The sequence below is a fragment of the Calonectris borealis genome, chromosome 19, assembly GCF_964195595.1.
Source record: "Calonectris borealis chromosome 19, bCalBor7.hap1.2, whole genome shotgun sequence".
Classification (NCBI taxonomy): Eukaryota; Metazoa; Chordata; class Aves; order Procellariiformes; family Procellariidae; genus Calonectris; species Calonectris borealis.
The window spans coordinates 10,810,022-10,837,609 of record NC_134330.1 but is presented as its reverse complement, the minus strand read 5'-3'; the positions used below and the strand labels follow the sequence as shown (position 1 = coordinate 10,837,609).

The following is a 27,588-nucleotide window of genomic DNA, read 5'->3' as shown; positions in this document are numbered from 1 at the left end:
CCCTCAAAACAGACGGTTTTGATTTTCAGTATTTATTTTGCATTTTCTTTAAGGGAAGAAAAGAGAGGAGAAAAGACACAATTTCACACCAAAAGATTCCATTCAAAGGTCAAAGTGCCCTTGACGTGCATTAAAACCCACAACACTAACAGAGTTACAACATAAATCGTCCCCAACAGCAGCACTTCTTCGCTTGCCTTACCACACAGACTCCTCGGAGGTCAAAACTACTTTCGCTGCCTCAGCGAAAAGTGTCCGCTCCGATGGATGTCACATCACGCCCGGCCGTTCAACACATCTGGCCAGCTCTGGAGCAAGCTGGAGAGCGCGTGTTACCCAGCTCTTGCAACAGCGGCACCTCCCAGCTCCTTCCCCTGGGCCTTCTGGAAGCTGGGGACCAGACGCCAGTTTCTGGAGGAGCCCTGAAGGACACTCATGACACCCTCCAGAGACATACGGTGCTAAGCACCTGGACGTGCAGGAGCCAAGACAAAGGTGACAAAAGTGGTCAGGAGCCAGGTGAACAACAGAGCCTACAGCCCCCCAGTTGGACATCCCCGTTTCACAGCAATGAGCCGGGTCCTTTGGCCACCTCTCCTCCATTCCCACCACCCGTGGAAGAAGAGGTCTCAAAAAAACTGAAGCAGATTCTCAGACTGAAAGGTCTCAGGTCACTTAGGACTTCCAGAGCGAAAATAAATAAAAATCAATGCCTTGAGCAATTATCACCATGTTTGTAACTCATCTAAGTCTCAGCAATAGGAGATGGTGTGCAAACAGCAAAACATGGGCCGTCAAAACTTGCCAGGAGGGAGAAGTTACACCACACGCGTTTCGTACGCAGGGACACTGCTCTCCCGTGCCTGAGAGCCACCTGCGTGTGGTCCCGGAAAAGTCGGTGGCAAGCACTTCTGTCCTCATTGGTTCCACTTCATGGGCAAAGAGATGAAAATGCCTTTACTAGGTGAGTTAACAGCAGCTGTAGGACACTCCAGAGCAACCTGCAAGCTGGGTCACCCCGAGCCCCCAGGGTGGGTCGCCTGGGACACGGTAACCTGCACCCACATGTAGGGAAGAGGGGGTAGTGGCTTGCAGATTTCACTGACAGGTAAGGGGTGTCTGCACCAGATATTATCACTGTTACATACTCTCCTCTAAAAAATTGCCCCTCTCACAGTCAGCCTATTATGGAGCAAGGCTTCTCACAAACTTTCACGAATTCGTTCTGGATCTGACCACTGTTTGATTGCATGGGAGTGTAAAACATGTTTTAAAGTCTGATATAACCCTGTTACAATTACCCTGCAACACAAGGAGTACCTCTCCAGAACTTCAGCCCCCTGAAAGTTAAACTAACCTAGAACCTCCTGGCGTCTACCTCGCTCTACCTCATCCTGCAGCATCCACAAACCTGCCCCAGATGGTTTCATTCAAATGACACTCAGCACAGGGCATGTCTCAAAGGCTGAAGATGTTTGCTTGTTTTCATGAGCTCATCCAACAAAGGACAAGCCTGGGCTTGTGGATGGGGAAGACGGGTTGGCGGTGGTTTTACTCCCAAACCAGTAAGTTCCCTTTGCTACCAAATAAAAGTACGAAAAGAGGCAATTTATAAAAGCACTGATTCTAGAGGAGAAGCAACTTCCACTTTGGGAAGCTGGCAAACACATGTGAGACAGATTAAAGGGCGACCATTTCTGGAGAGAACACCAAACTTATCTCCTGCGTGGCTGTGGAGTAACTATTCCCATTTGGACTTGGGATATCAATCATATCAGCAATATGTGCATCAGCCAGCATTACACAATCTAAAGTTCAGACAGCCAGGAACTTGGGCGCATCAGATATCAATACACCTCTGCACATCTCCCATGTCTTTGTCTCAGGAGATTTTAAAACCAGTAGGACCAAGACGCAAATACCAAGTAAATCCACATGGAGCATATGTCATGCAACGTGATCAAATTAAACCTGATAGGCAAAACCTCACAAACAGAAAAATATGTGCAGTGCCAAGGAATAATCCGCTGCTTTTGCTGACTTTTATTCTACCACTCCTGCAGAGAGGAGGACAGAACCAAAACTCCTTCCTATAATATTTACCAGACTAAAGATTTACGCTTTTGGTTAAAACCTTCTCTCTCCATCGCATGAGTGTGTGAACTTCAGCAGTAGTGTTGCCAAGATACAAGGAGAAAAATCTCAAGATATTAAGGTAACACACTATTTAAAGGCAAATAGTACAGCAGAGCTGAGCTGGGGATCTGACAAATTGCCACTGCACGTTCTGCTGTTACAGCAAAACAAATCCCTACCTGCATTAGCCATTTCTCATTACTCACAAAGTGGATTTTCATATCCATTTTACAACAAAGGAGTTTAGAGGACTATGATGTTCTGAAGTGGTCTTCACCATGGCTTGGCATCGAGTCAAAATGACAACAAACTGACTATACAAAAAATGCATACAGCTGGTAATTTGTGGCACATACCGAGCCAAACCCCAACGAGAACACAGATACTGAACTGATAAATCATAAGGATGATGTACAAGAACACAGAGAAACGTTGGAAGCAATTTCCCCTCGCAGAACCAAGGCGACGTTGCCTCAGCAAAGCACTGTAGTTCAAGTAAAGGAAAACTGAGAGTTAAACATTTCCACATTTCAGCCCGCAACTTCCTAACTCCATTACCCTTTTATTAATTGCATTTGAGACTTCACTAAACTTGAGCTCGGGCTATTTTTAAAACCTATCTGACTCAACTTATTGTTGCTCAGAACAAAGATTAAACTTCTAATTTAGCTGCAGATAATTACAAGGCTGCAGGTCAGACCCCCGGTGTAACATGGTAGGGTCTTCTAGTCAAACTGATAGAAACAGTCCATAAAAAAAAAAAAAAAGTCATAGAGACAGAGGGGAAACAGGGGCCATCTCATTGAGTGAAGAATCATTCTGCCTTTCTCCCAGCTGAAGAGTTACCGGGTTTAATGACTTTTTAAGTGGGGACAGATTTTGTTGAGTATTCCCCCTCGGTACTGGCGGCAGGGCTCTCACCAAGGAGCATTTACGTACACAGCAATGGATCTTACCTGAAACTTCCACTTTCGGTAACAACATCCCCCTCTAGTTCTCAGCCAGTCCCTGATATTTCTCTATTGATCTCAGTGTTGTAACTCAATCTTCCAATTACTCAGCCCCTTCATGTCTTTCTGCTGATTTTTTTTTTTTTTGCCTTTCCCTAGTGATCATTTTCCTTCCAAGTTCCTGATCCTTTACCCTTATTTTATAAATCTGTTTCTTTACACTCCCTCATCCCAGCAGAGGCCCCAGATATTTAATGAGAAAGGGCTTACTTTATCACCCAAATAGCAGCAAAAAAAGATGCCAGGATAAAAAATGATAAGGGTGTCTTTTGTCCTATTGATATGTGGCATAATTCCCATTAATGTTAATCTTAAAGAGCGGGGCCAGCAGAGACTACTTGAATCACATTTATCTAAAGAACTTGTCCTTATAGTTTAAACTCTTCCTTCTTCAACTCAAGGCCATTGTGCCTCCTACTATCACCTATGGGAATGGCAAAAATCCCCACCTTCATTACACTGTTACCTTCAGGAGTTTAAAAGAATATTTATGCAACAACCACAATTCTTGGTCATTATCTGCCCAAAAAGACAGTTTCAACTCTTCAACTGCTACAAGAAGGCAGTGGGAGGTGTGGATATCCAGCCTCCCAGAAAAGTATCAGGCTTTTAAAAGTAATTTTAAAGTATTTAAAAAGTATCAGGTGCCCAAATTATAGCAACACAGGTTTCAAAAATTACCCATGAGGTTTCTTTAGTGGAATATGCATCCTGCTGTTTTCAGTCCTGCTTTCAGTTTGGGTTGCTGTTTTGCAGTTCTGGTCGCCGAGGGTTTTCATCAAGAGGTTCAGTTGCTCTGTCAAGGTTATCTCAAAATTTGATCTCAGGTCAATTTACTGTTTCCTCTAAATACACAGTGAAAATAATAAGTGCATCGCTTTGTATGATATCCCAATGTCACACAAAACCTAATGCCACTCACCATCCGCAGATATCTTCATTTAGTTACTTCCTTCTTTTCTCTGCTGGTCTAAATCTGCAGACTTGCATGTGCAAACAGAGACTAGGACAAACATCTAAGCATCTAAGCAGTCAATAAACACAAGAAGGGCTACCAAGATTTGCTGACAGCACTGAACAAACACCTGATGTTATGATGCTGCTGCGGTAAGGCATGAAGATCAAATTCCTTTTGAAATATGAAAGGATAGAGACAAGGCAGAACAAACTTGCTTGAAATCTCAGAGAATTTAAGTAAACACGCTAATCAGGCCAGCCAAAAGGCTGGTGAGAAGAGAATGATTTGGGGAGGAAAACCACACTGCAAGCCAGTCATTCTGGTGTCCGGCTCAAAGCTTCTGCTGTCACACAGCCAAGCTATTTCTATTTTCAGTGGGCCGTGCCTAGCGATCACACAACGGTTATTAAAGCAAATTCCTGCATTCAGATGCATACACAGAGCTACACTGTCAGTGCACACAGACACACAACTGAGACCATGGTATCTTCAAAACCTTCCTGTTACTTCCACATTTTGTTTGTGTAACAGCAGTCTCTCTATTTTAAAGCCCACATCAGCTGTTAAGCTTTACTCCATCTAGTCTTATATTATTTTTCTGTCCAATATGTAGAACTGCCGTAGCTAACGTCTGCCTAAATCACACAAACTTGGTGGAACAATTGCTGAAAAATTATTTACACTAGGTGGATGGAATCATCTGACACAGAATTTGAAGCTCATTAAACAGCTCCTTGACAAATATTTGTCAGCATTTCTCATTTGTAATTAATTATATTGGGCTTTACCTGACGATAATTTAGCATGGTCTCAAAACAGACTAATGCCTGCGTGCTGAACAGAAATTAGCTCAGCAAACGCATGGCGAGAAATTGTGCCAGTTTTATGAAACAAGAATCCCCATTTAAATGCAAGTCCCCCCCTTCCCGCCCCACACCACTTCTATCTGTGCTTTATAAATATCTGTGTCCTATTGCAGGCTTGTCAGATGAACTGCCCGAGTTGAAGCTAAACAAACATCCGCAGAAAAACCTCATTATCTTTACTCAGTGTTCAGAAAACCTGAAACCAACTGCTTACTCCATAGGGATGGTCAGAGCTGACTCAGGAAACATCAAGTACTTCCCAGGCTTTAAGCTATCTTAACATTCAGGTCAGATTTCATTTCTCATCACAGTAAACCATCTTCACCATGGCACATCAACAGCCATGTCACATCGGTCTCCTGGTCGAAGTCCTACGCGCCAGGGAGTAGGAGGGAGACAAGCATCTTCGCGAAATCTCACCTCGCCAGAGAGGTCGGCAGAAACCTCCTCGCCAGCACTGCCAGAGCACATCATGGAGAAAGTCACTCCAAAGGATTGATTTATCGCATCGTGAAAAATGCCCTTTCCCTGTCAAACTGGTGTCTAAAATGCCCACCTGGGTTTGGAGAACCTCATGCTATTATTGTTGGTAACGAACACACCAGCAGCGCAGCACAGGCTACACCAAGCTGGGGAAAGCGGTCAGCTTGATAAGACACCGATCACACTAACATGGGTACTGAGCCTCTGCGCTTTTCTTTTTTTTACAGGCTGAAAGATTTTGGGAGGTCAGGGAAGTGATGTGTGAGTAACTGCTCTGGAGTAAACTGCGGAGCTTGCTGCTGTCAGCCCCAGCAAGGCTACTCACAGGAGGATCTGGTGAATCAGATCAAACTGTAGGACCGCATCTCAGCTGCTTAAATACAAAGTAAGTGCAGGTCTCTGAAGGTCAAAGCTTCAAGATGCTCCCCAGTGTAGGACACAGGCCTATAGAGAGCATCGCTACACCAGAGGCCAGGCAAGGATCAGCCTGGCCACATCTGTGATAACACTGGATTTGCTCGACTGTCACTCCAAGGAAGAAAAAAAAAAAATGAACAATGAGAACCCACTGTCTTCATTCAACTCCTTCTTCCCCTCTATTCCCCGCGCAAACATTAGAAAGATCAAGGTACGGGCTGCCATAAACCCAGAGACAGATAACTAGAAGCAGATGGCCTCTATTTCTACACCAAACAATTTACACTTGAGAAGCATGAGAAGGCTACTGATACCTGGACAGAAAAGCAGCTCCGAGAGCGGGAGCTGGTTAAAAAGTTATTTTGCTTCAAGGGATGGGAACTTTTATCAACGTAACCATAACAGACACAGATGACTCCTACTGAAGCTACAGCGGCCACGGGATGCATGCTCTTCTTGTGCAGCACCTGCGTCCCCTTGCCAACTACGAGCCTCACACAGTCAGGTATTTTGCACAATGTGAGCTTTTTCAGTCACCCCAACACACAGCATTTAGTAAAGAACAGGTAAAACGAAGCTATATGGAAATCCTTGTTCGCAACTTTATATACAGCATTCATAAGAAGATGCTGGGACGACACCCTGCATCCACCTAACTCACACACCTACTGCTGCAGAGATGTCCTCCTAAGCAGAGAGCTCAGCCTCGTCCCTCCACGGTGGCTATCCCCTCCCGTGCGAGCCACCACCTGCCTGCTTCCCCTCTTCTGGGCTGCGGGTTTAGATCTTCCAGCGGTGAGTATGTTCCGCACTTTGGTCCTCACTGGTTTTCACATCAAGCAGGCAAAATACCCTCTGTCTCTGCACGCTTTCAGCTGTGCTAAGCCTGAGAAAAGACTGAAGTTCAAGCACAAAGCCTGGGCTGGGGCAGTCTTGTCACATGCTGGGCACAAAAGTCTTTTGGAACCTGGAGAGAAACCTCCATGGCCTCCAATGAGCCAGGGGCAGACCCAAAGCATGAGATGTATAAATAGCAGGGCACCTCTCCACGGCACCCAAGGCTTCTTTGTCTCAACTCAAGTATGTTCACACCTAAACATCTCACCAATACTGAGATATCTCACTCCACCAGCCACTCACAACCTCCTCACCAACACTAAAATCACAATAAAAACTTCAGGCTGCTATGCGCAACGCACACAGCAATTCCTGCCACGTTGGGCTTTTGCCGTAGACACCTTCAACTCCCTCTGATCCTCAGAAACAACTTTTTCAACATACATACCGAGCTGCAGGAAAAAGCACCTAACAATGATTTTGTGACATTATTTCTCAACGCAGCATGAAATCGTTAGGTCAAAATGTGCCACCTATCACATGAACATTAAAAGTATGTCAAGTCTCAGTGTGCGAGCTATTGTTTTATCTGAATGTGATATTAGCTGGCAGAACTGGGTAATGTTTCTGCGCTCCTTTTTAGTGATATAAGATTACAACAGGATGCAAGTAGTAGCCATTCTTGGCTTTGCAAAGAGAAAAAAGCACAGCAATTATTTTCATTTCAAGTGGAAAATAAACAAATAAGAAGTGAAACAGAATAAAGACATTTTCTAAAACGTCCTACCAAGTTCTGACCATAAAACTTGCTCTTCACTTCCCCTCCAAAAAGGATTACGGCCAAATTCTCGAGTCCGTATTCCCATAAAAACCCTAACGACACAAACTGGGGCTTTGTTTGAGGAAGAACAGAATTTTGTCCGAAACATAAGCATGCAAATCTCACTCTGATGACAAACATGTATTCACGCTCCTTCCCTCTCTGGTTTGAGCAGGGCACTCGTGGATGGGCTCACCAGGTGAGAAATGGTGGTGGAACTGCGTCTCATCGTTATCTCAACGTTTGTATGTTATTGCTTACACAAGTCTAACACAAACCATGTGGAGGCTTGTTGGAGTGAACAAATCCTCCCTTCAATTACACCAGAGTAAGTTCTCTCAGAGGTGTTAGTCTGGACGGATACAGGTGTAACCGAGGACAAAATCTGGCTCCAAATCAAAAAAAAAAAAAGAAAGAAACAAAACCCAAAAAAATCCTGAAAATGCCACTAAGTATTCCTGGCTAAATATTTAAACAGCTTAAGAGCTACACAGATTTTTTTTTGTTAAACAATCAGCTTCATCTCCGCATTTATTTTGACAGTTCATAATCGTTCCAGTTGTGACTCCAGCGCACGTAAACCCAAATAAATCTGCTTTTCGCCACGGCAAACTTCTCTGGAGCAGAAGTTATAAACAACAAAGCCCTTCAAACAAACGGGCCGGAACTCCCCTTCTACGGCCGCATCCCCACCACCACCCTCGCCGGGCTGACAGTGGTTCCACGGTCGTGGGTGGGTGGGTGGTGAGTACACGGGGGGCTGAGGCCGGGCCGGGCGGAGGGAGGCACCGACCGGCAAGCCCCCAACGGGGGGCTTCCCAGTCGGTGCCTCCCTCCGCCCGGCCCGGCCTCGGCTTGCCCGCACCCCTTCATTCAGCATTTTGGGGGGGAGGGAACGACCAGTGCCCCCCGTGGAGTGGGAAGCCGCGGGGCCCACTCGTGACAGGCCAGCAGGGAGCGCGGCCGCGGCAGGACGGGCGCCCCCCACCCATCAGCAGCACCAGCAGCGATCGGCGACACCGAGAGAAGAAACACCCCCACACACACACACCCCCGCGGCCCACGCCGCCCCGCGGACACGAGTGGGCGGCCCCGCCGGGACATCGCGGCGCGAGAAAAGTTTGATCCGGGGGAGGGGGGGGAAGCGCCGCGGGGGGAGCGCTCACAACTCCCCGCTCCCCTGCCCGGGGCGGCGGGGCGGGGGGGGGTCGTCCCCGGTCCCCGCCGGTCCCCGCCGCCGCGCCGGAGCCCCCCGCCGCCCGCCAGGAGCGGCGCGCCGCGCTGCAGGTGTCGGCGGCAGGAAGGGAGAGGGGAGGGGAGCGGGGCACCCCGGGAAGGGGAAGGGGCGGCGGGACCGCCCCCCCGCGGGCACCCCCGGCGGCGCCGGCCCGGGGCAGGGGGGGGGGGTGTCCGGGTCGGCGAGGGGGGGTCCCCCCGCCGCTGCCCCCACACAATGAGGCGCACACAAAGCGCCGCCGCTCCTACCTCCAGCGCCTCGAAAGTGACGAAGCTGGACATCGCGAAACCGTCGATAATGTCCTCTTCGGCCGAGGAGGACTCCCGCCGCTTCCTCCGGGGGGGCCGCGGCCGGGACGGCGGCGGGGGCCCATTGTCTTCCTTCTCCGAGCCCGAGGAGGAGAGCGCCGCGGCGGCCCCGGGGCCGGCGGCCCCGCCGGCGGCAGAGCCGCGCCGCCCGCCTTTGGCTCGCCGCTCCCGGTCGCGCTGGGACCGCGATCGCCGCTTCTTCCGAAGCCCGTTGCATCGCGCCGGGCCATCCATGTCTCTCGCCGGCTCTCCCTCTCGCTCTCGTCCCCCCCCGCCCCACCGCAGCCACAAATCCGGCTCCCCCGGCGGAATAACGGGGGAGGGAGGGAGGGAGAGAGGGAAGGAGAAAGGGAGGGTGGAGAGGACAGCGAGGGGGTGGGGGGGGATGAAAGAATCCGAGTGCGGTTCCACCACCACCAGCAGCAAGCACCAAATGTAAGAGATTCCTATAAGCGAGCCAAGGAAAGTAATGGCTGATCTCAGGTCGCCTTTGTAAAAAAAAAAAAAAAAAAAAAAAAAAAAAAAAAGGCGAGAGAGAAAGAGAGAAAAAAAAAAAAGCCTCACCAAGCAGGCAATAAATCAGAATAGCGGAATGCTTTGATCAAGGGGCTGGGAGGGCGAGGATCTCCGAAAGAGAGGAAAAAAGGCAGAAAAGAAGGGGGGGAAATAAAGAAAGAAGGAGAGAGACCCGCTGGAAGGAGGGAGCTGAGAGTATTTCCTTGCACAAAATTTATTTTCTTTCTTCCTTTCCTCCCCAACTAAAAGAAGTTCCAGGGGGGGAAAAAAAAATATATATATATAGATGTCTGGAGCTCTCTTTCTCTCTGCGTGTCTGTGTGCAGGGAAGGGTGCAGCCTTCCCCTCCCCACGAACACGCACTCCTCTCCCCCTCCTCCTTTATCTCCCTGGATCAAACACAATAATAATAATAACGATGCATCCAGATGCAATTTTCTCAGGCACCGACCAGGGATGGACTCTGGAGTGGAGATCGGATCCCAGCCCGGCCCCTCCAAAAACAAAACCAAACAATAAAAGAAAAAAAAAAAGAAAAAAAAGGGAAGGGAAAAAAAAAGCCCCAAAACACGCCCACCCACCCCAGCTATTAATACGGATCAATCATGGCAAATTCATCGGATTAATTGTGGCGAGGAGGGGGGTGCTGGTGGTGGTGACAATAGATCCGAGCGGAGAGGAGGCTGCCCCCTCCCCAAAACCGACAACAACAACAATAATAATAAAAAATACGGAGGTGGTGCCGAGGCTCAAACACGCTCCAGCGGGGACGGCACCGGCGCGTGCTTTCTGCTCCCGCCGCTGCCTCGCTCGCCCCTCTGCCCCGCCGCGGGGGAGCAGGCTGCAGCCGGCCGGTCCCCCGGCCTGGCGGAGGGCCGCCGCCGCCGAGCCCCAGCGGCCGCGCAGCCGGCGCGGGGCGGATGGCGGTGCTGGCCCCCAGCGGCCGCCCGGCCCCGCGCCCGCGCCGGTCACGTGGCTGCTGCCGCCGCCGCCGCCCCGCCCGCTCCCCGCTCGGCGCCGCGTGAAATGCGGCGCCCCGGCCGCGCGAAATAAGTTGCGGGCATGCGCGCAGGGCCTGCGCACTCGGCGGAGGGCGGGTGGGCGGCCCACGCTGCCCCCCACCCGCCTCAGCCCCACCACCCCCTCCCCGCGGCGGCTGCTCGCTTCCCGCCCGCCCCGTCCCGCTCTGTGCTCCTCGTCCGCCTCACGCCCCTCTCCCCCGCAGCCTCCCCTCTTCATCCCGTCAACTTTCTCCTCAGTTTTGGCCGTCTCGTCTTCCCCCATCCCTGCTCTGCCCCTCGCGTTCAGCCCTTCTCCTTCCCTCGTGGCCCGTTCCCCGAGGGCTCGGAGCTACCTCAGGTGGTCGTCCCTCGCCGCCTCAGCTGCTGTTGGGTGCTGTGCCTGCCCCTGCCCCTGCTCAGCCTCGTGTGTCCAGGCCTGCCGTCAGCCCAGGGACATGGTGGGCTTTCATCCTCCTCCTGATGTCCCGTGAGGGGAACCTGCACACCTCTGCCCGGGGAGACCCCGGCGATGGCCAGCGCCAGGGCGACACCCCAACATGGCTGCCACCACACAGGTGGTGGAGCTGCAGACAAAAGAAACCGGGACTTCCCACAGCCACAGGCTGCTCAGATGGGGTTTGGCCACCTGCAGCTCACCTGTCCTTCAGTCCCCATGTGGTGTGTGGCCATTTTCCTTCCTTGCCCTCGGCTTTCTTCTCTCCCCTCTTCAGGTTTCCCACCTCAGTTTGTGGAGAGGCCGTGTTAGGGCATGTTGCCCATGTCAGCTCAGGACCAAAAGGACTGTGGAACTAACAAATTTACTTCTTGAGCTTTTTCTTATGGTCACCCTTGTCACCTGGTGCTTCTGTCTCCTGCCCAGGGAAACCGGCTGAGTGAACAGGCGTGGAAGGAGAGGAGGGTGTGAAGCTGTTTGCTCTGGCTTCAGGGGGAAAGCTTTAGGAGAAGAGACCTGCAAGGATTAGATTTGCTAGGAAGGAAAAAGGATAGTGGAAGAGCAAGGAACAAGGTGAGGAAGAGAACCAAACCTGTGGAGTCTTCATGTTCAGGACAGAGAGGAGGGGGTCTGGAAGCGCAGCATGGGTTTTCCTCTGTCTACCAGATGATCAGGCTGTCGCATAGTTTGAAATATATTGGGGGAGATTAGGGAGAAAAAAAGAGAAAGGGAAATCATTTAATACTCCATCTCTACAAGAACGTTGTCTTGGAGTACACAGTCTGCCTCCTGTAGCTGCTAATCATTTCTCCATTGAGATACCAAGAAGGGCCACAGCAAGTGAAACGAACGCAGGCTGAGCGTCGGTGTGTGTTTTTCCAATAGTCTCCCTCTAGGCTGCTCTGACTCTCAGGGGATGCTGCTCTGCTTGACTGTATAATATGTTGTTTACTCTGTGCCCTAACACTTAGGCCACCGATCAAGTAATATTCTTAATATATTTTTCACGAGTGCTAAATGATTACATGAAATACTGGGAATCAGATACACCCTCTCTATCCAGAAGGCAAATGACATCTTTGCCACTCTCTCCACACCATGTCTCCTGGACGGTATGCAGTGACTTTTAAGTTGGTGTGGATGGGTGCGAACCAGAAGAGGAGGAAGCACAAAGCTGTCAGTAATCTGATAGTGTGAGAGCGTGTACCTTACAGAAGGCCACATTGCTCCTTGCAGAGGCACATGGCTAGTTTTTAAACGTTCTCAAATATCGAGCTAGAGAACATCACCTCCTAGATCTGACCTTAGATCTCCCTATTCAGATTTTTTTTCTGTTTAACAAATGCATTTCTCTATCTTGCTTCAGGTTCTTCTGTCTCACTTATAGCTGCCTGCCAGATCTATATAATCTGACTATACAGAAGCAGCTGTACAGGTATTGTTGAAGTGATACAATTTGTACGTACAGGCAAGCTCAAATATTACAAGGTCTCTGTCTTCTGAGAAATATTAAGCTGTACTGTATCAAACAACTGTTACCTGTTGGGTTTTTTGGAAAATAACCATGTAATTTTCAGGGCAATGTAATTGATTATAGTTTCCTGCACATCCATCACCATTAAAGTGACTTAAGAGACCTGTAGTCGGATACTTTTTTGCAGACATTCATTGCATGACTGAAAGTCTGCTCAGTCTGTGTTCTTCTTGAATGCATGTATGTGGAAAACAGAAATGATACGTGATTTATTTTACATTCTTTGTAGAAACAAATCCCAAGATTTGCATGTCTGCTGAAAAAGTAAGATTAAAAACCATCCATCTAACTCATCCTCCATTGCAAAACATTTTTCGTATGGGCAATGTTGATATCAAGCATTAGAAATCACTGGTCACCTTCTCGGGTACAATACAGGCAAATTATCCCTTTTCTGGGTCTGATCCAGCAGGAGCATTTCCACCAACCTTAATTGATTTGGGAGGGAGGGCAGGTAGACCTTACCGTTACACAAAACCTCAGACAGATACTCAGGAAGTTCTCCCTCCGGTGTGTTCTTGCCTCCAGCTGAGTATTTCAAGTCATCTTGCCGGGAAGGATACCACAGACCTCCATGCACATTTGTTCTTAGGCTGCCTGTTAGCTTTTCCTCTAGAAATACATCTTGCCTAGCATCTGGTGTGAGAAAATAGCGCTTTTTTTTCCCTTTTTTTTTTCTCTAGGCACTAGGATGCTCTGGTACCTTGCTGAGTCACTGTTTTTGAGGTTAATGACTAGTGTACTCAACTGGATACTCTCAGTTATTAACACCCACAGAAAGGGTACTTCTTGTACATGTACTCACAGACCTATAATCTTCTGATTTGAGACAGATATCAAAAGCTTTCTGTTCCTAAATAATGAAGAGAGAAAGGTTAATACAGACCAAAAGCAACAATTGCAATTTCCCTAGCACCATTGGGCATTGGAGCAACATAAAATTTGCAACCATAAAAACACTGAAAGGGGTTTTCTTAGGACTAGCCCCTGGCATACCTATCTGAAAAGGATATTTTGAAATAACTTGAAAATGAGGAGGTAATTCATTGCTTGAGGAAATGGCAAGAACCTTGCTTCTAGCAAGAGTAATTTGCACTGTGTTTTGGCATTAAGTTTTAAAGATGGAATTTTTAAGACTTTAGTCCACATAAAATGCTCAGCAGAGGCAAATGTGTCTTTCTGGGGTTAGCATCTTTTTAGGAGATGGGTGCTTTAAAATAGCAGAATGTCTATCTTGCAGACCGTTATTTTTATTTTAGACGGAGTTTGATCTGGGAATGCAAAAACCAAGAGAAATGGGAAAGACAGCCTTTTTGTTCTTGTTTCAACCCTGCTCGTACAGTGCATTTATAAGAATAGCAAATAATGAGAACCAAAATTCTAATACAAAATAAAAAACAAGGCGATTGTGTGGAGGGCAGAGGAATTTAAAACAGTTCCATAAAACTAAAACAATTTTCTCCAAATTGCATTGCTTATACAAATTGTATTGCTCATCAGAGAAGATTGTCTAGCTTCATAGTTAAGGGCTGGACTGGTTGTTTTAAAAGGTGTTTTCCTAGAAGGTGGTTTGAAACAGAAACAGTTAAGGAAGAAGGAGCACCCAAAGTGAACCAACAAGGAAAAATAGAAACCCATGACCTTTAAAAAAAGAAATAGTTCAAGAGTAATGATAAAGACAGTACTAAAAGTAGTTTGAAACCGAGAGGAAGACAGGTTTCCAGAACAACATCAAGAGAAAATATACAGAGATGAGACAATCATTCCTTTCACAAGGTAATGAACTAACCCAATCGGTGGAACTCACTGCCACAAGGCAGCTCTGAGGTCAAGAATAATGAAAACTTTCAGAGTAAGCATAGTATTGATTACAAAGTGGCTGAAGGAGATGTACATTTTAATGCCTCAGAACATAAAACAATTTCTAAAACAAAGCAAGAGACAGGAGACTGAACTAGACGGACCACCAGTCTGATCCAATCTGCCAGCATCTGCATCCTCCTGACAGTAATGGTCAAGGCAGGCACACATCTGAATCTCTCTTCTAAATCTCTTGTGTTTTAACATTAGGAAATAAGAACAGTGATATAACCATCCTTACCAATATTAGGAGATCATAGGGTACATGAAAACATTGCTAGATTAGCTGGCCCAGAAAAGTTGAGGTTTGGATTTTTGTAGTGGTGAAAATCATTGTGTAATTGATAGCTATTTCTTAAAAATAGCTTAGAGTTCAGGAAATCTGAGAATTGAAAGAAAAAGCTGGATGGCATCAGCAGAAGTACAAGTTTTCCCAGAAAAGACAGAAAACCAATTTATCTGTGTTTCTCATTTTCCTAATTGGTTATAATATATGAGTAATTTTATCAGGAAAAAAAAAATCAGAGCAGCAAGGAGGTGAGAACTTCAGAATCTTGATCTATTGACTCGAGTGGATCCACGCTAATTTTACAGCAGGGGAAAACTTCGTCCCTGGAGAATAGGGGAGTTACAAGCAATAAAGCTGTGCATGTTTATCATGTACGGCCAAACTCAAGAGTTTTTGGTTCCTGCTAGTTCCTTGGGATTTGTTAATAAACACCCTAGTGGAAGGTGACTAAACCTGTGCTTCTAATTGCCTGAGATTCCTTATCCCACAGCATGAGCATTGGTGAATGACAGCATTCGCAAATACAGGGAGTAAAGCAGATGTCACTGGGTTTCAGGAAGCTTCATTTGAAAACATGATTCAAAATTATATGTAGGATAAATAATGCTGTATTAATTGTGAAACTGTAAAACATGGTGATAAATGGCAATATTAGAGTTTGTGTCATTGTGGATGGAGGATCCTGGAAGGTTTGATGCTGCAATCCCTTTACTGAATATCTAATCTAAAATATCAAGTAAATAGTACATTAATGAAATTTGGAGACTACATTAGGTTTGGAAGAATCACAAATATTCATGCTGGCAAAGGAACAAATATAAGGGACACCAAGAACAAGATTTACAAAAAAAAGGAGTAAAAGGTAATGAATTATATCTGCTGTGGAAGCAAAGCACAAACTGCAAATATTATTACAGTTCTTCAGTTAGCATCATAAAAAGCTAACTGATCTTCTAGGATGAAATTCTGACCTCAATTACATGTAAATGAGAAAACTACTATTGACTTCAAGAAATTCAGCGTTTAGCTCTCAGCTGTTTTTTTCCATTTCAGAGCGTGATTTTCAAATGTGACTAAGAGATTTAGAAGCATATACCTGCCCTTTAGTCCCTTTGAAAATAGTTCACAAAAGCATCTTGCTAAATAGGTAGCATACGTTTCTGCCCTGAAAATCGGTCAGCTTTTATTGCCAGAGAAGACCAATTGTTTATATTTCAGCGATGCCGAGTTCAGATTGCACTATCGCGTGCTATACCAATTCCACTGGTATGTCACAGCAATCCAATCAATTTAAATTTTTCCTTCTCTCCCACCTTCATCAAAAAGCACGTGAAAGAAACACAAGAATGTGTTTTCCCAGCATTTTAAATCAATGTTTAAGAGAAACTATGTTTTAGCCCAACACAGGTTATGGTATAGGAAGAACTATGTGAAATTTAATAGCCCAGGTTATCCAGGAGGTCAGACTACCTGATCCTGGTCCTTTCTGGCCTTTAACTCTATGAATAAATTAGAAACCTGATCTCTCAAAGTTTTAATTTCAGAGCAGTCTTTGTAAATGGGGGTGGAGTGGAATTCCTAATAAATTACATCCTCCTCCAACATTCATTTTTCTCCCTGGGAAAGGGTTTCTTTTAAAAACCAGTGTTTAGTTCCACATCTTCTAAATTACAAAAAATTTATATCTCTTTATGTCTTGCACTGTACTGTGTGCCAGCACAGCAATTATTAAAGCATTTTTATTGATATTACACAGCTCTCTATGAAATGTGAATTAAATTTATCAGGAAAATTGATTTTTAATGACAGCTCAGGTTTACATTTCTGAAGTTCATACCTTTCCACTATTTTTTTGTTGGCCCTAGAGTAGGGCAGCTACAATATCTTTATTTGTCAGAAATAAACAGGATTAGGAGACATCCTGTATAGTTTACTCACGCTTATCAGTGTAATTCTACTGATGAAAACAATAGTGTCCTATTGAAGTTAATCTGTAGAGAGCAGAATTGGGCTAACTGGTCCAAATCTTCATACCCAAGTACCTGAAGTTCCTACATCTGCACTTAGGCACTTAAGGGAGTGTCTTGATTCTTAAAAGCTGTTGAATGTGCTCAGCTTTCAGTTTGGTTTTATAAGAATTATGGGACACCACAACCCTGGAATCAATTTGTCATCCTCAGCCTTTTTTCCCCCATATATTATCTTTCCTTATTACTAACAAACTGCTGGAGGTAACTTTTGGTTTAGCAGACTGAACATGACACTGGGTACTAAAGCAGTTAACAGCGCAGGGAATGCTGCTTTTTAATCTACCTGTTTTTTTCAGCTGCTGCAGATGGAAGGGGCGAGAGAATTTTCTGGGCTTGCTATTTAACATATTGTATTAATATGCTTTTATGAAAACAGTCATCTGACGTGGAACACGCAGGAGCAGAGTCTGGGCTTACAGCATAACTAGGTCTCCTCTGGCCCTAAGTAGGCTGAGGCCAGAAAGGTATGATGTGAAGTCAAATGCAATTATTGACCACTCCAAACAGTATTACGCCAACTGAGCATCAAGCGTGCTTAGTGTTCAGGTAGCTTTCAGAAGGAAATTAGGTCCGTATTAGTGTAAGCTACTGTGGATAAAACCTCCAGCTCGGCGAAAATGTCACTTTTGCTTCTCCAGAATAGCTGTATTTCTGTAAGACACATCTGTGCAGGAGTTGGGGGGAGGCTTGGGTTGTTTTTCATTGGCTGATGGGGGAAGGATTATTGGTTGCTGTTAAAAATGATCCCAAGCAAACTTTTACAAGGTCTTCTGTGACTAATAAAACCTGAGTCTTTGAAATGTACTACAACCCAAGTTGTTGTTAAGAGATAATTCTCTTCGATCCAGATGCTTCCATCTGAAGTGCAGTGCAGAGAAAAGAAAAAGGGAGAAGGAAAATTGATGGAAAGCCCCTGAAAGCAGAGGGGGAAGAAGTCTGCAATTTCTTTCCCTTTAACACTTCATGGACTGGACTTGAGAAGTAGCTTAAAGGTTCCTGTGCACAGTACAGCACGGTGGGGACTGAGAAAGACCCCTGCACAGTGTGCCTGCCTGAAAAGAGATCTGGGAGGGGGATAGTCCTTTCCAGGCTGGGTAGGGTACTGACACATTGGGACTTCATCTGAAAGGTGACAGTAGATAAGGTGGGGTTATCTTGCTTGTGGTATAATCTCTGTAACAGTGAATACATGATTGCAGATCTGTGAAAGTGCCTAGGAAGAGCTTCTCTTTACATGAGTGCCCTGAGATTCAGGCAAAGGATTTTGATCATCCTCAGCAGGTTTGGCGTATTCTGTAGATGTAAAGGGTAGTAAAATCCTTCCCTCTGTGGTTTGTATTGTATATTTCGAGCCATTTTTCACCTCTTCCTGCACTCAGACCCAAGGGCCTGCTCATGAGCAAATGAGTGAGATAAGGCGTGGAGGCAATTCTCACAGTCCTGCAAGATGCGGTATGGCTGCTGCTTGGAAAGTGATTTAGCATCGTCTCCTTCATGTCTTTAGAATATTCCTTCCAGAGAGGAATGAATGTATTTTCCTGGCCACCCATCTCTTGGGTGTTTATTTCATTTTTGGCCACCCTTCCCCCCTTCTACCTGTGCCCCCTTGCATCTTGTTCCTGACCTCAGGACTGTATGCTTCAGTCTGGAGAGATGGAGACTTCAGTCACCTCTGGAAAAGCAAGTTTGTTTTTTTATAAACAATAAATCATGACTGGCAGCCCTGTTTTGTGGGACACCAAATCCTTCTAACTACTAGTGATAGCTGGAAATCTAAGGCGCCTTTAAAAATCCCGACCTACATATCTGATATATTCTGCAGATGGTATACAAGCAGGCCCAGTATTTACAGAACTTCACTGGTATGTCTCGCTTACCTGTTTACTTGCCCCAATCTAAAATATCCCATCAGCAGACACTGTATATATTTTGTTCTGAGAAGGCAATCCCTTTTTATCTTCCATGAATTTGAAAATACACCAAGCTCCTCAAACAAAAAATAAAAACAATAATGAGGCAGACACAAGCAGTATAAATCAATATAGCACTATTGATGTCAACAGAGCTATGCAAATGTATACTAGCTGAGGATGACACATAAAATCAAGCACTAACTTTATACGGAAAAAGATGGAAACAACAGCAGCAATATTAAATACACTTTTCAGCTATGCTCAAAATGGATTGTGGAATAAGTCATCATTGTAATATGTAATTTGAGAGGGCTGTGAATTCTTCTGTGAGCATGTTGCTTCAGGAGACGAAGAAAAATCAAAGCACAGCCTTGCAAGGAACATTCCCCCCGATATTAACAATAAAACTGTACCACTGCTTGGCTTTAAATAACAATTCTAACCGGTTTTTGCAGGTTGTTGTAAAATCTGCTCTGCCCCAAAGAGTTAGGGTTGCAACAGTGCCGGAACAAATGCCATTGCAGGCAAGTGATTTGTGTCAGCATTGGTCAACTCGGAATTTTACTAAAAACATCATTATTTCAGAAACCATTTCTGCCTGCAATGAACGTTATGGTCGTACTGCAGGCAAAGCTCCCAGTGAGGCGCTGGGTCTGCTTGGATAAAGCCCCTAAAAACTAAATAAGAAACATACCAATATCATTAGTGAATGTGCTACTCCTTTTAGCAGAAGAAGCTGTTGGGCTCACACAAAGCTGTGGTGGTGACAGAACGATGTGTCTTTTGGTTAAGCTGCCAGTCCAACGTTGGTTTACCAGCACAAGACTTCCCATATGCATGAAGCCCCTTTGTGAGCTGATGAGCTCCTCCTGACTCTGAGGTTCCCTACTGTCAAATCTGACCACAGAAATGGGTAGTGGGTAAACAAAGCGAAGAAAAAAATTACTTAATAAATCAACAGCTTAGCAATTAATGCATGTGCCTACCCCATAAGTTCTTCATGTAGCAAACTTGTATGAGTTAAATATTCACCTAGTATTCATTTCACAGAATGGAATTATTCCCCATACACATTAACTGAGACAATTACTGAAACACCAAGATCAGATTAGCTACTGTATCTTGCAAAGAACAAAAAAGAAAAGAAATCATTGCTGCAGCAAATTGCAGAAGTGTTAAAAGGCTCAAAAGGTGGTTCAACTAGTAGACAATTTTAAGTAAAGCTAATAAAACATGGCCACTTCATTATTCATTCATGAGAAAAGGCTGAGTTCAGACACTGCATTTCAGTAGAGAAGATGGTCTATAATATCCTGTCTTTTGTTCATCATTTCCATGATCTCCATACACATCTTGTTTATCTAGCAATTCTTTTAGCACACTGAAGACCAACCCAGCTAAGTCAAAGAAGAAATCCCCACCATTTTAATAGGCTTTAGATCCGGTCTTGATCACCATCTTTCCAGTTCTGGGACGGAGCCCTGCAGAGGGCAGGAACCTCATGTTGACAGCGCTCCGTGCTTTCCAGGGAATAACCTCTCCCTTGTTTCACTGAATCCTTATTAAAAGCCTGGGTCTGCTCCTTCTGAATTCAATTGCAAGATTCCCTTTGCCTTTAATTTGTAGCAGGACTGTAGGATCCAGATCAAAAGCCACTTCAGGAGATTGGTGATCCATTTTCTGGCTCGGGTTCTGACACGTGTCGTGAATAGTGGTGTGCAAATTACTCCGGTCATTTGTTCATGGAAACGGGGAAGGAATTAATTTCCCTGTTTGCAAAGTGCCCCGATACTGCTTACAACAACAGTCGTGAGCCAAGGCTGCTGTGGTCTGAGGACGTGCTGCCTCGGGCACTAAACGCTACAGTGAAGTGAGGTTTCCAAAGTCAGCTAGAGAATTTGGATACAAATTATGGGAATTTTAATAGGCTTCCAAATCACCAAAGCAAGTTTAAAACATCATCTTTAAGCATCACTAGCCATAATCACTCCGGCTTTTTGCTCCAGTCGTTTTCTCCTGCGTATCCAGTTAGTCATTATTTCTTTGTGTTCTCCCTGCCTCTTTCCAGGCAGAGACCTTCTAGCCATAAAACTTCCAGGAGTGTAACCTTTTGTCAAATGAGGCAAAACACCAAATTATTAAATAAATAAGCAGCATCAGGGTTCATTGAACAAAGATTTTGGTTAGGCAGAGGCTGTTTTATGATTTTACTGATCTGATGCACCTTATTTTCATCTTCTTCGTTTCCTGTCAGAGTGTTCTTGCCATTTAAAATGGAATATTTGATTTGACATTTTCTCCTGTTCTCCATGCCACTTGCTATAATTACAGTTCTTCCACTTTCCAATGCAGCTTTTAAACACATTATTATTTATATTTTTTTTAATCCTTTTTTTCCCCAGACTGAAATTAGTTTGTAATTTTTCAGAAAAAGATCTAGTTAAAAAACAACTACCATGGATTATTGAAGGGAGAAGGGTACGAAAGTAGGATAGGGAGGGTTATCGCTTGTACAGGACGCAGTTGGGCTAATAAAGGAAAACAGCAAGTTTCAGCTCTAAGAGTTGGCCAGATCTCTTCAACACCAGACAGACGGGATCACAACCCCCTTGAGGTGGGTGTAATCTTTGTGTTCTCGCTGCTGGGCGCTGTGCAAGCAGAGGTTCTTGCTTCTGACCATTACTTCTATAGGCTGTCCCAAAACAAATTAAAGGAATAATAAATAAATATAGACCACCAGATAATGAAAAAATGGTATCACAAGGATATCAAGAATAGGCCAGGTGCCCTTTCAGTTTAGTATTTTAACCTGGCTTTCCTAAGGAAATAAGCCCTTGGAGTTATGCTGGCTGTTGATGCCTATTGACTTTTAAACCCATTGGTGAAACTCAAACTTGCCAGAGAGGTAGAGGTCTCAGAGACAGGTCATGGAACAGCAGCAGAGTAAGGAAAGGCTGTGGCACGAGCTCTGCCCTTCCCAGACACCGGGGGGAGATGGAAGCCAAGATCCTTGGATAGCACCATGGGGACACGCCGTGCGGAGCCAAGGCTTTTCCCTTCCCCTTGGCACTGTGGCAGCTCTGCAGACACTGCTACGTCCTATTTGTTATACATCAAGCAAACAAACACTGTCCTGTGGGAGAAGCCATATTTTAGCCCTTATTTGAATCATTTCTATAGATGGTCTTTTGAAAAAGTATGCAATGATTCCAGTGAGGCTTCCAAAGAACCTCCCCACAGCGTGGGTGGTAATACAAAACACACTGCTTTCAGACCTAGCTGCCTCCAGTAACGGCAGATAAAGCACTTTATTTCACCTCTTTCACAGTAATACCATGAAAGCCTACTGCCCTAAGTCATACTCAGGAGCCTGCATTCATACTGCTCTTCATTCCCCCATCCTTTCTCAACATAGTCTTTTACAGCATACCTTAGAAAATGATGATAGTGGGTTGATCAAGGACCAGCTTTTGAAAGTCGCTTTAACAGAGCTACTGTAGAGCCATGTCCCAGCCCTGCGGCAGTCCTCCCAGCTTCCTTGTAAACCTATGGCTGGTACTACACATGCTGAGTTTCTCTGGGAACGCCACACCAAACTAGAGTCTGGAAATGCTAGACACACTTCAAGTAGTAAATACCTTTTCTGAACATCTTAACTTAATAGGGCTTTATTATTTCAGCCAACTGTAAAATCAGAACATGACTCGCTAGCCTGACAATGTTATCTTGTCAAGATCCCAATTTGTTGACTGTTGGAGGGGTTTTTTTTCTTGTTGTTTTCTATTTGCTTTTGGTTTATTCTCAATTCTCTTTTCATTTCCCTTTGTATTGATTTTGCAATTTTCCTTTCTGCTTTTCACATTTCACACACTTAGATTTCAGTGATTTCTCCTTTTCTTTCTGCGCTGGTATTTAATATGTGCATTTCTCTCCATGCTTAAACATACAGAGCCTCGATATCTTATCAGTTTCATAAAACTCCCACCAAGACTTTTCTTCTTTTGTTTTCACTTGTGTCACAGTGATGGTATTCTGGCAGCTGAGCGTTGGGATCTCTTTTCAACTAAATAAATCAAACCAGAAAAATAGAGTACAGGGGTTCCTTTGATAACTCCTCTGGTCTTTAAGCAAGTTCACAAGCTCAGAGTTTACAGCCACATTTACAGCATTGCTGAACAAACGTTAGGATTTTAGCAGAAAGTCTTATTCCTTTCTTTATTTTTAACATGTTAATGTAAAGGGAAGTACAAATGGCAGGAGTAAGAAATATGATTGGGTTCTATTTCCAGTGGATGCAATATTCAGGGGTACAGCTCAAAAAAGAGAGGGTGCGACTGTCTTCAAGCCTCGGGTTTAACACAGAGCATCTGGGCAGCGCTGCTTACCCGGGCCTTTCTGCACAACAGGGTACGAGCTGCTCTCCAGATGCTTCGCAAGCAACCTCGACTTCAGGGACAGCATTTCCATGACTGTGGGACTCTTTGCCCACTCTTCTGTGCCCTGTCTTGCCCTTAGCCACCAGCATAAATTGCAGCGCAGAAGGGGAGGCATCGTGGCTCTGCTGTATAGTGCCTAAATGGCATTTGTGGTTCTCCCCCAGTACAGCTTGTACGCAGAGCCATAGCTGGAGGGGGAAAATGTACTCCTCCTCCTCCTCCCAATATTGCATTTAAGCAGCTGCATGGTATGTAGTACCAACCATATAAAAACTAGGTTATGGTAAAAGCAAATGTACATCTGTTTAACTTTACTGCCATGAGTAGTCCCATTTGAATTGATGTGATTAATCAGAAGGAAAATTGTAAGCGTATGAATAGGCGTGGGCAGGACCAGGACATCAGAGTTCACTGCAGTGATCTACGTCAGAAGAATCACAGCACACACATTTGCTGAGGACGAAAGATTGTGACTGGCCAATGTTTTTCTGATATTGCCATGACCTCAGGAGCAGCATGAGTTCTTCTCCAGTCTGTTTTCGATCCTTTTATGATCATAATTTGTTGCTTTTGTTTAACAGCTTAATTTAGTCATTCTGATATTATTAACTGAAAAAGAAGCATCGAGTTTCAATGCGTTCTTGGCTTTGTAGAGTAGGATATGATCTACTCTTACTCCAAATCTTTGTTGTCCAACAGTATTTCTAGAGTGCCAGCAGCTGAAGACAAGTGGCTGTTCAGTAATCTCAGCTTTTAAATAATAATAAAGACATTAGCCTTCAGGGTTTTGAAAAATAGTTTTAAAAGTATATAATACAGCATATGAATCACATCCTTTCACGATGAGTTGTTCAACATAGTTTTCACAAATCAGCCCTGTAATTTTGCTGGCTATTGCCTTGATTTTAGAAAATTTGGACTTCGCAGTTTTGAGAGTATGAAATCTCTCTCTCTGTAATTACTGAGAATCCATTTTTTTTTCCCAAAGACTGATTTTTAAAACTGATATGAAATTAATTTACCTAGGTTGAGTCTCAGAAAATTGATTCTGTATTCACAGAGTAAGTTGCAAGTTTGGGGAAGATATGCTATGTTCATCATACAAATGAGAGTTAATAGCTCTTTTAAGCCCTGCATGCATCTCAGTCTACAGTGTGGAGCTGCAAAAGATGCTGAAGATCTGTCTTACAAAGATGAAGAGGATTGGGTCAAACAGCATGAATTATTCTGGTTTTTTTTCATTTTCGTTATTCAAACCCTCCTAGGCAGTGTCAGATCTTGCCTTTTGCCAGGAAGCTCTTTCAGAAATAGTTCAAACATTGCTTCCCATGTAAAGAGCTATGGTTTTCCAGGACTGATTCTCCAACCGTGAGGTGTAAATGAGGCTTCATTTTTCGTAACTTTTCGAGACTAAGGTTGTACAATAATAAAGCTGTGACAAGAGGAAATTTGTTGGCTGATTTATCATTTTTCCCCAGAGGAGGAAAGATTCTTCTGCCCAATTTTATCTTGAAGAAGAAACAAGAAACCTCACTGGTAAGAATATAGTAGAACACCCCATTTTGTCAGTGTGTGAAAGACACGGGGATGACTGCTGTTGCCTCAACAGCTCACAACACTCCTGCAGTGTTTCAGTAGAGGAATTTTGTACCTCTAAAGAGCTGGATGCTCCTGAGGAGTCAAGCTGACCTTTCCAGAGCTTAGGAGTGCTATAGCAATGGAGTTAAATCAAAGACATTGCAGAGAAAATGACCAACCTTGGAGCAACCAAAGTTTAGGAAAAGCTAAGACTGAACTTTTATTCATGTAATACACAATGATGATGTAAAAATCAAGAGACAGTGGCAATATAACAACCCCCAAAATAATTTCCAAGCACAGTACTCTACATTCTAGACAATCAAAATTACAGTCCCTGAGAGTACAAGATTAATTAAACTATGACAGAAGACAGTATTTTCAAAATCAAGTGAGATGATATACTTAGAAGAATCCTGAGTAGTAAAATGACATAAAATTCAGGAATACCTGCTCTTTCAGATTTATAGATCTGCAACCTCAAGCTCTCTGCTTGCTTTACTTAATCGGCCATACAGCCTGCCTGTAGACAAAAAAAGAAAAGGAATAAGGCAAAAAAGCAAGTGGTCCATAAAGGATACCCAAGTTGGACAGGGTTGCACTTTCTCCTCTTCTCCCCTTTCTCCACCCTAATCTCCCCTTCCCTCCCCCTCATATTCTGCTTCTCACTACTGGTTGATGAAGGCCTGTCTGGGTTTTTTTTATTATTACTATTTTATTAGAAGTTCAGTTCCTGCTGTGTCTGAAACATTCTGTGATAGCTGGAGAATAAGTCAAATGCGACACTACATAAAATAAGAGACTTGAGTAACTGCAATAGGAAGAGATTTACAATCTGAGTGTGTAAAGCTTTGTGGTGGTGTTTTTTGTTAACACTTAATTTCACTTCTGTGGCTGGACTCACATTTTCCTGTATTAAACTTTCACCCAGCTTCTCCCTTCAGATACACTGCAAGAGCTGAATAAGTGCCTTTCCTGAGATACCCTGTTGAAGATGAAAATGTGAGTGGTTTGGCTGAATTACTGGGACCCAGGGGAAAAGTCTGGGGACAGAAACCCCAGATGATGAGACAGACGCTGGGAGCTGTAATCACCCAGGTGAAGCGTTGACCTACTGGAAAGTAGCTGCAGAGACGACGTTAAGTAAGTCAAAGTAACCCTAGCTCCTGGTGGCAAATTGTCCCCAGGTCCCACCTGGAAGGTTTCACTCATTGAGTTAAGTCATAGCTCTCAGTGAGGATACCATAACGCTTCTAGTAAAACCGGAACTGATCTGTACCCCACATTTTCAAGGTGGTTTTTTGTGTGTGGTTTTTTTGTTTGTTTTTTGGTTTTTTTTGTGTTTGGTCTTTTTTTTTTTTAAAAAAGGCAATTCTGTCTTCCATCTTCTCCCATCACCCTTTAAAGAGCTGTCAAGCAGCAGGTTTATTTTTGCTGAGTCCAAATTTAGGGTATTTGGGAACAAGCCAACCAGGGACACATTTAAGAGAAAGGCTCCTTCGCGTTTTCGGCACAACGCGCGAGTAAACAAATCTCTCTCTGAACACTTACATCCACCACCATCTTTTCTTGCTCCCGCACTTCTCTGAGCTGAGAGTCACTTGAGCAAGTTCTGTTCTGGCAATAAGGAAAATAAAACAATATTCATATTCTACGTCATGTTAATATTCATATTCTACGTCATGTCTGACTCTCCATTCCAGCTGCCAGAATCTAGCAGAGACTCCCCTTGCAGTGAGAGAGTCCATCGGACTGCCATATCGCAGCCCCATCCTCTCTTGTTCTTCACGCTCCCTTGCCTGCGTTCACTCCCTCTCTTTCTTTCTCATCAGACGCAAGCTTTCTGGGGCAGCAAATGCTCTTTATGTTTTACATTTGCACAGTAGCAAGTACAATGCAATTCCTGCCCTCAGGCATTAGCACAAAACAAGTCTTAAAAGGAGTATTACATATTTGCCTCTACACGCGGCTTTGTGTAGAACATGGCTCTGAACTTGGCCACAACCATCTTCTCTGTGGGGGAACGAGCCAGAGGGAAGCAAGTCCATGGGAGCTCCAGGAGCAGGGTAAGGAAAAGGGCTGCGGGGTGATTGCATGGAGCACTGGAAAGCCCCTTGACCTGGCATGACTTGAGGAGGAATTTTGGCACCAAGGGGAAATTGGATGACTAGGTGCTTGCAGCCTTGGTCACTGTTGATCAGCGTAAGCACCTGGGACCTTGCTGGGTCCAGGCAGCCACAGTGAGCACAGCTCCTGGGGAAGGCTGAGCAGAGACAATCAGCAGCCACCACTGCTGTGCTTGCCCCAGGGCAGGAGACAGCAAGAAGGCTGTCAGAGGCCACCACTTGGGTGATTTTGACAGCTGACAAATATCGTGGTGGAGAATGACCCATTCATCAAAGGCAAAATTAATTATGGATGAGATTTGAAGGAACCGTTCAGGAGTGCTGTGTTTGGTTGTTAGGTAGTGGTGGTCCGGGCTCTCGAGGTCACCACTAAAGGGGATGTTTAATGCCCGACTGACACTCCCCTTTGATTTCAAGCTCCTTTTAAAATTCATTTGAAACTTCCTAGCTAGCTCAGATACACCCTGGATTAGTAACACACACCACGGCTCCTCTCAGCTCCCTCTCCTTTTGCTGCCTTTGTGTATTCCTTCTTCTTTTGCTCTTGCTTATCTCAGATTTTATATCTATCTGCAGTGTTTTCTCTCTGTGCTGCTCTCATTTCCCTTCTCTGTCCCTCCGTGTAATCCTTATCCTTCTCTGTGCTTCGTTTAATCCTGGCTGCCCGATTATGCAAATTGCACATTTACATTTTGACAGGGCTCCTCTACCCTTTTTCACGTCGTTATTTGTAATACAAATCATTTCCCGCAGTTCCTAGCTGCCTCTCAGCTTCCCGG

The 27,588-nt window shown here is 44.8% G+C and overlaps 1 protein-coding gene across 1 annotated transcript in view; it reads right to left on the bottom strand.

Moving 5' to 3' along the window:
* The window catches only part of AUTS2 (activator of transcription and developmental regulator AUTS2), a 794,656-nt gene extending 784,131 nt beyond the window's left edge, over nt 1-10,525 (bottom strand). The window contains exon 1 of the mRNA XM_075169017.1: nt 9,013-10,525. Coding sequence (XP_075025118.1) covers nt 9,013-9,306 — 294 coding nt within the window. The 5' untranslated portion in view covers nt 9,307-10,525. The remainder of the gene's footprint in view (nt 1-9,012) is intronic.
* Between the last annotated feature and the right edge of the window lie 17,063 nt (nt 10,526-27,588).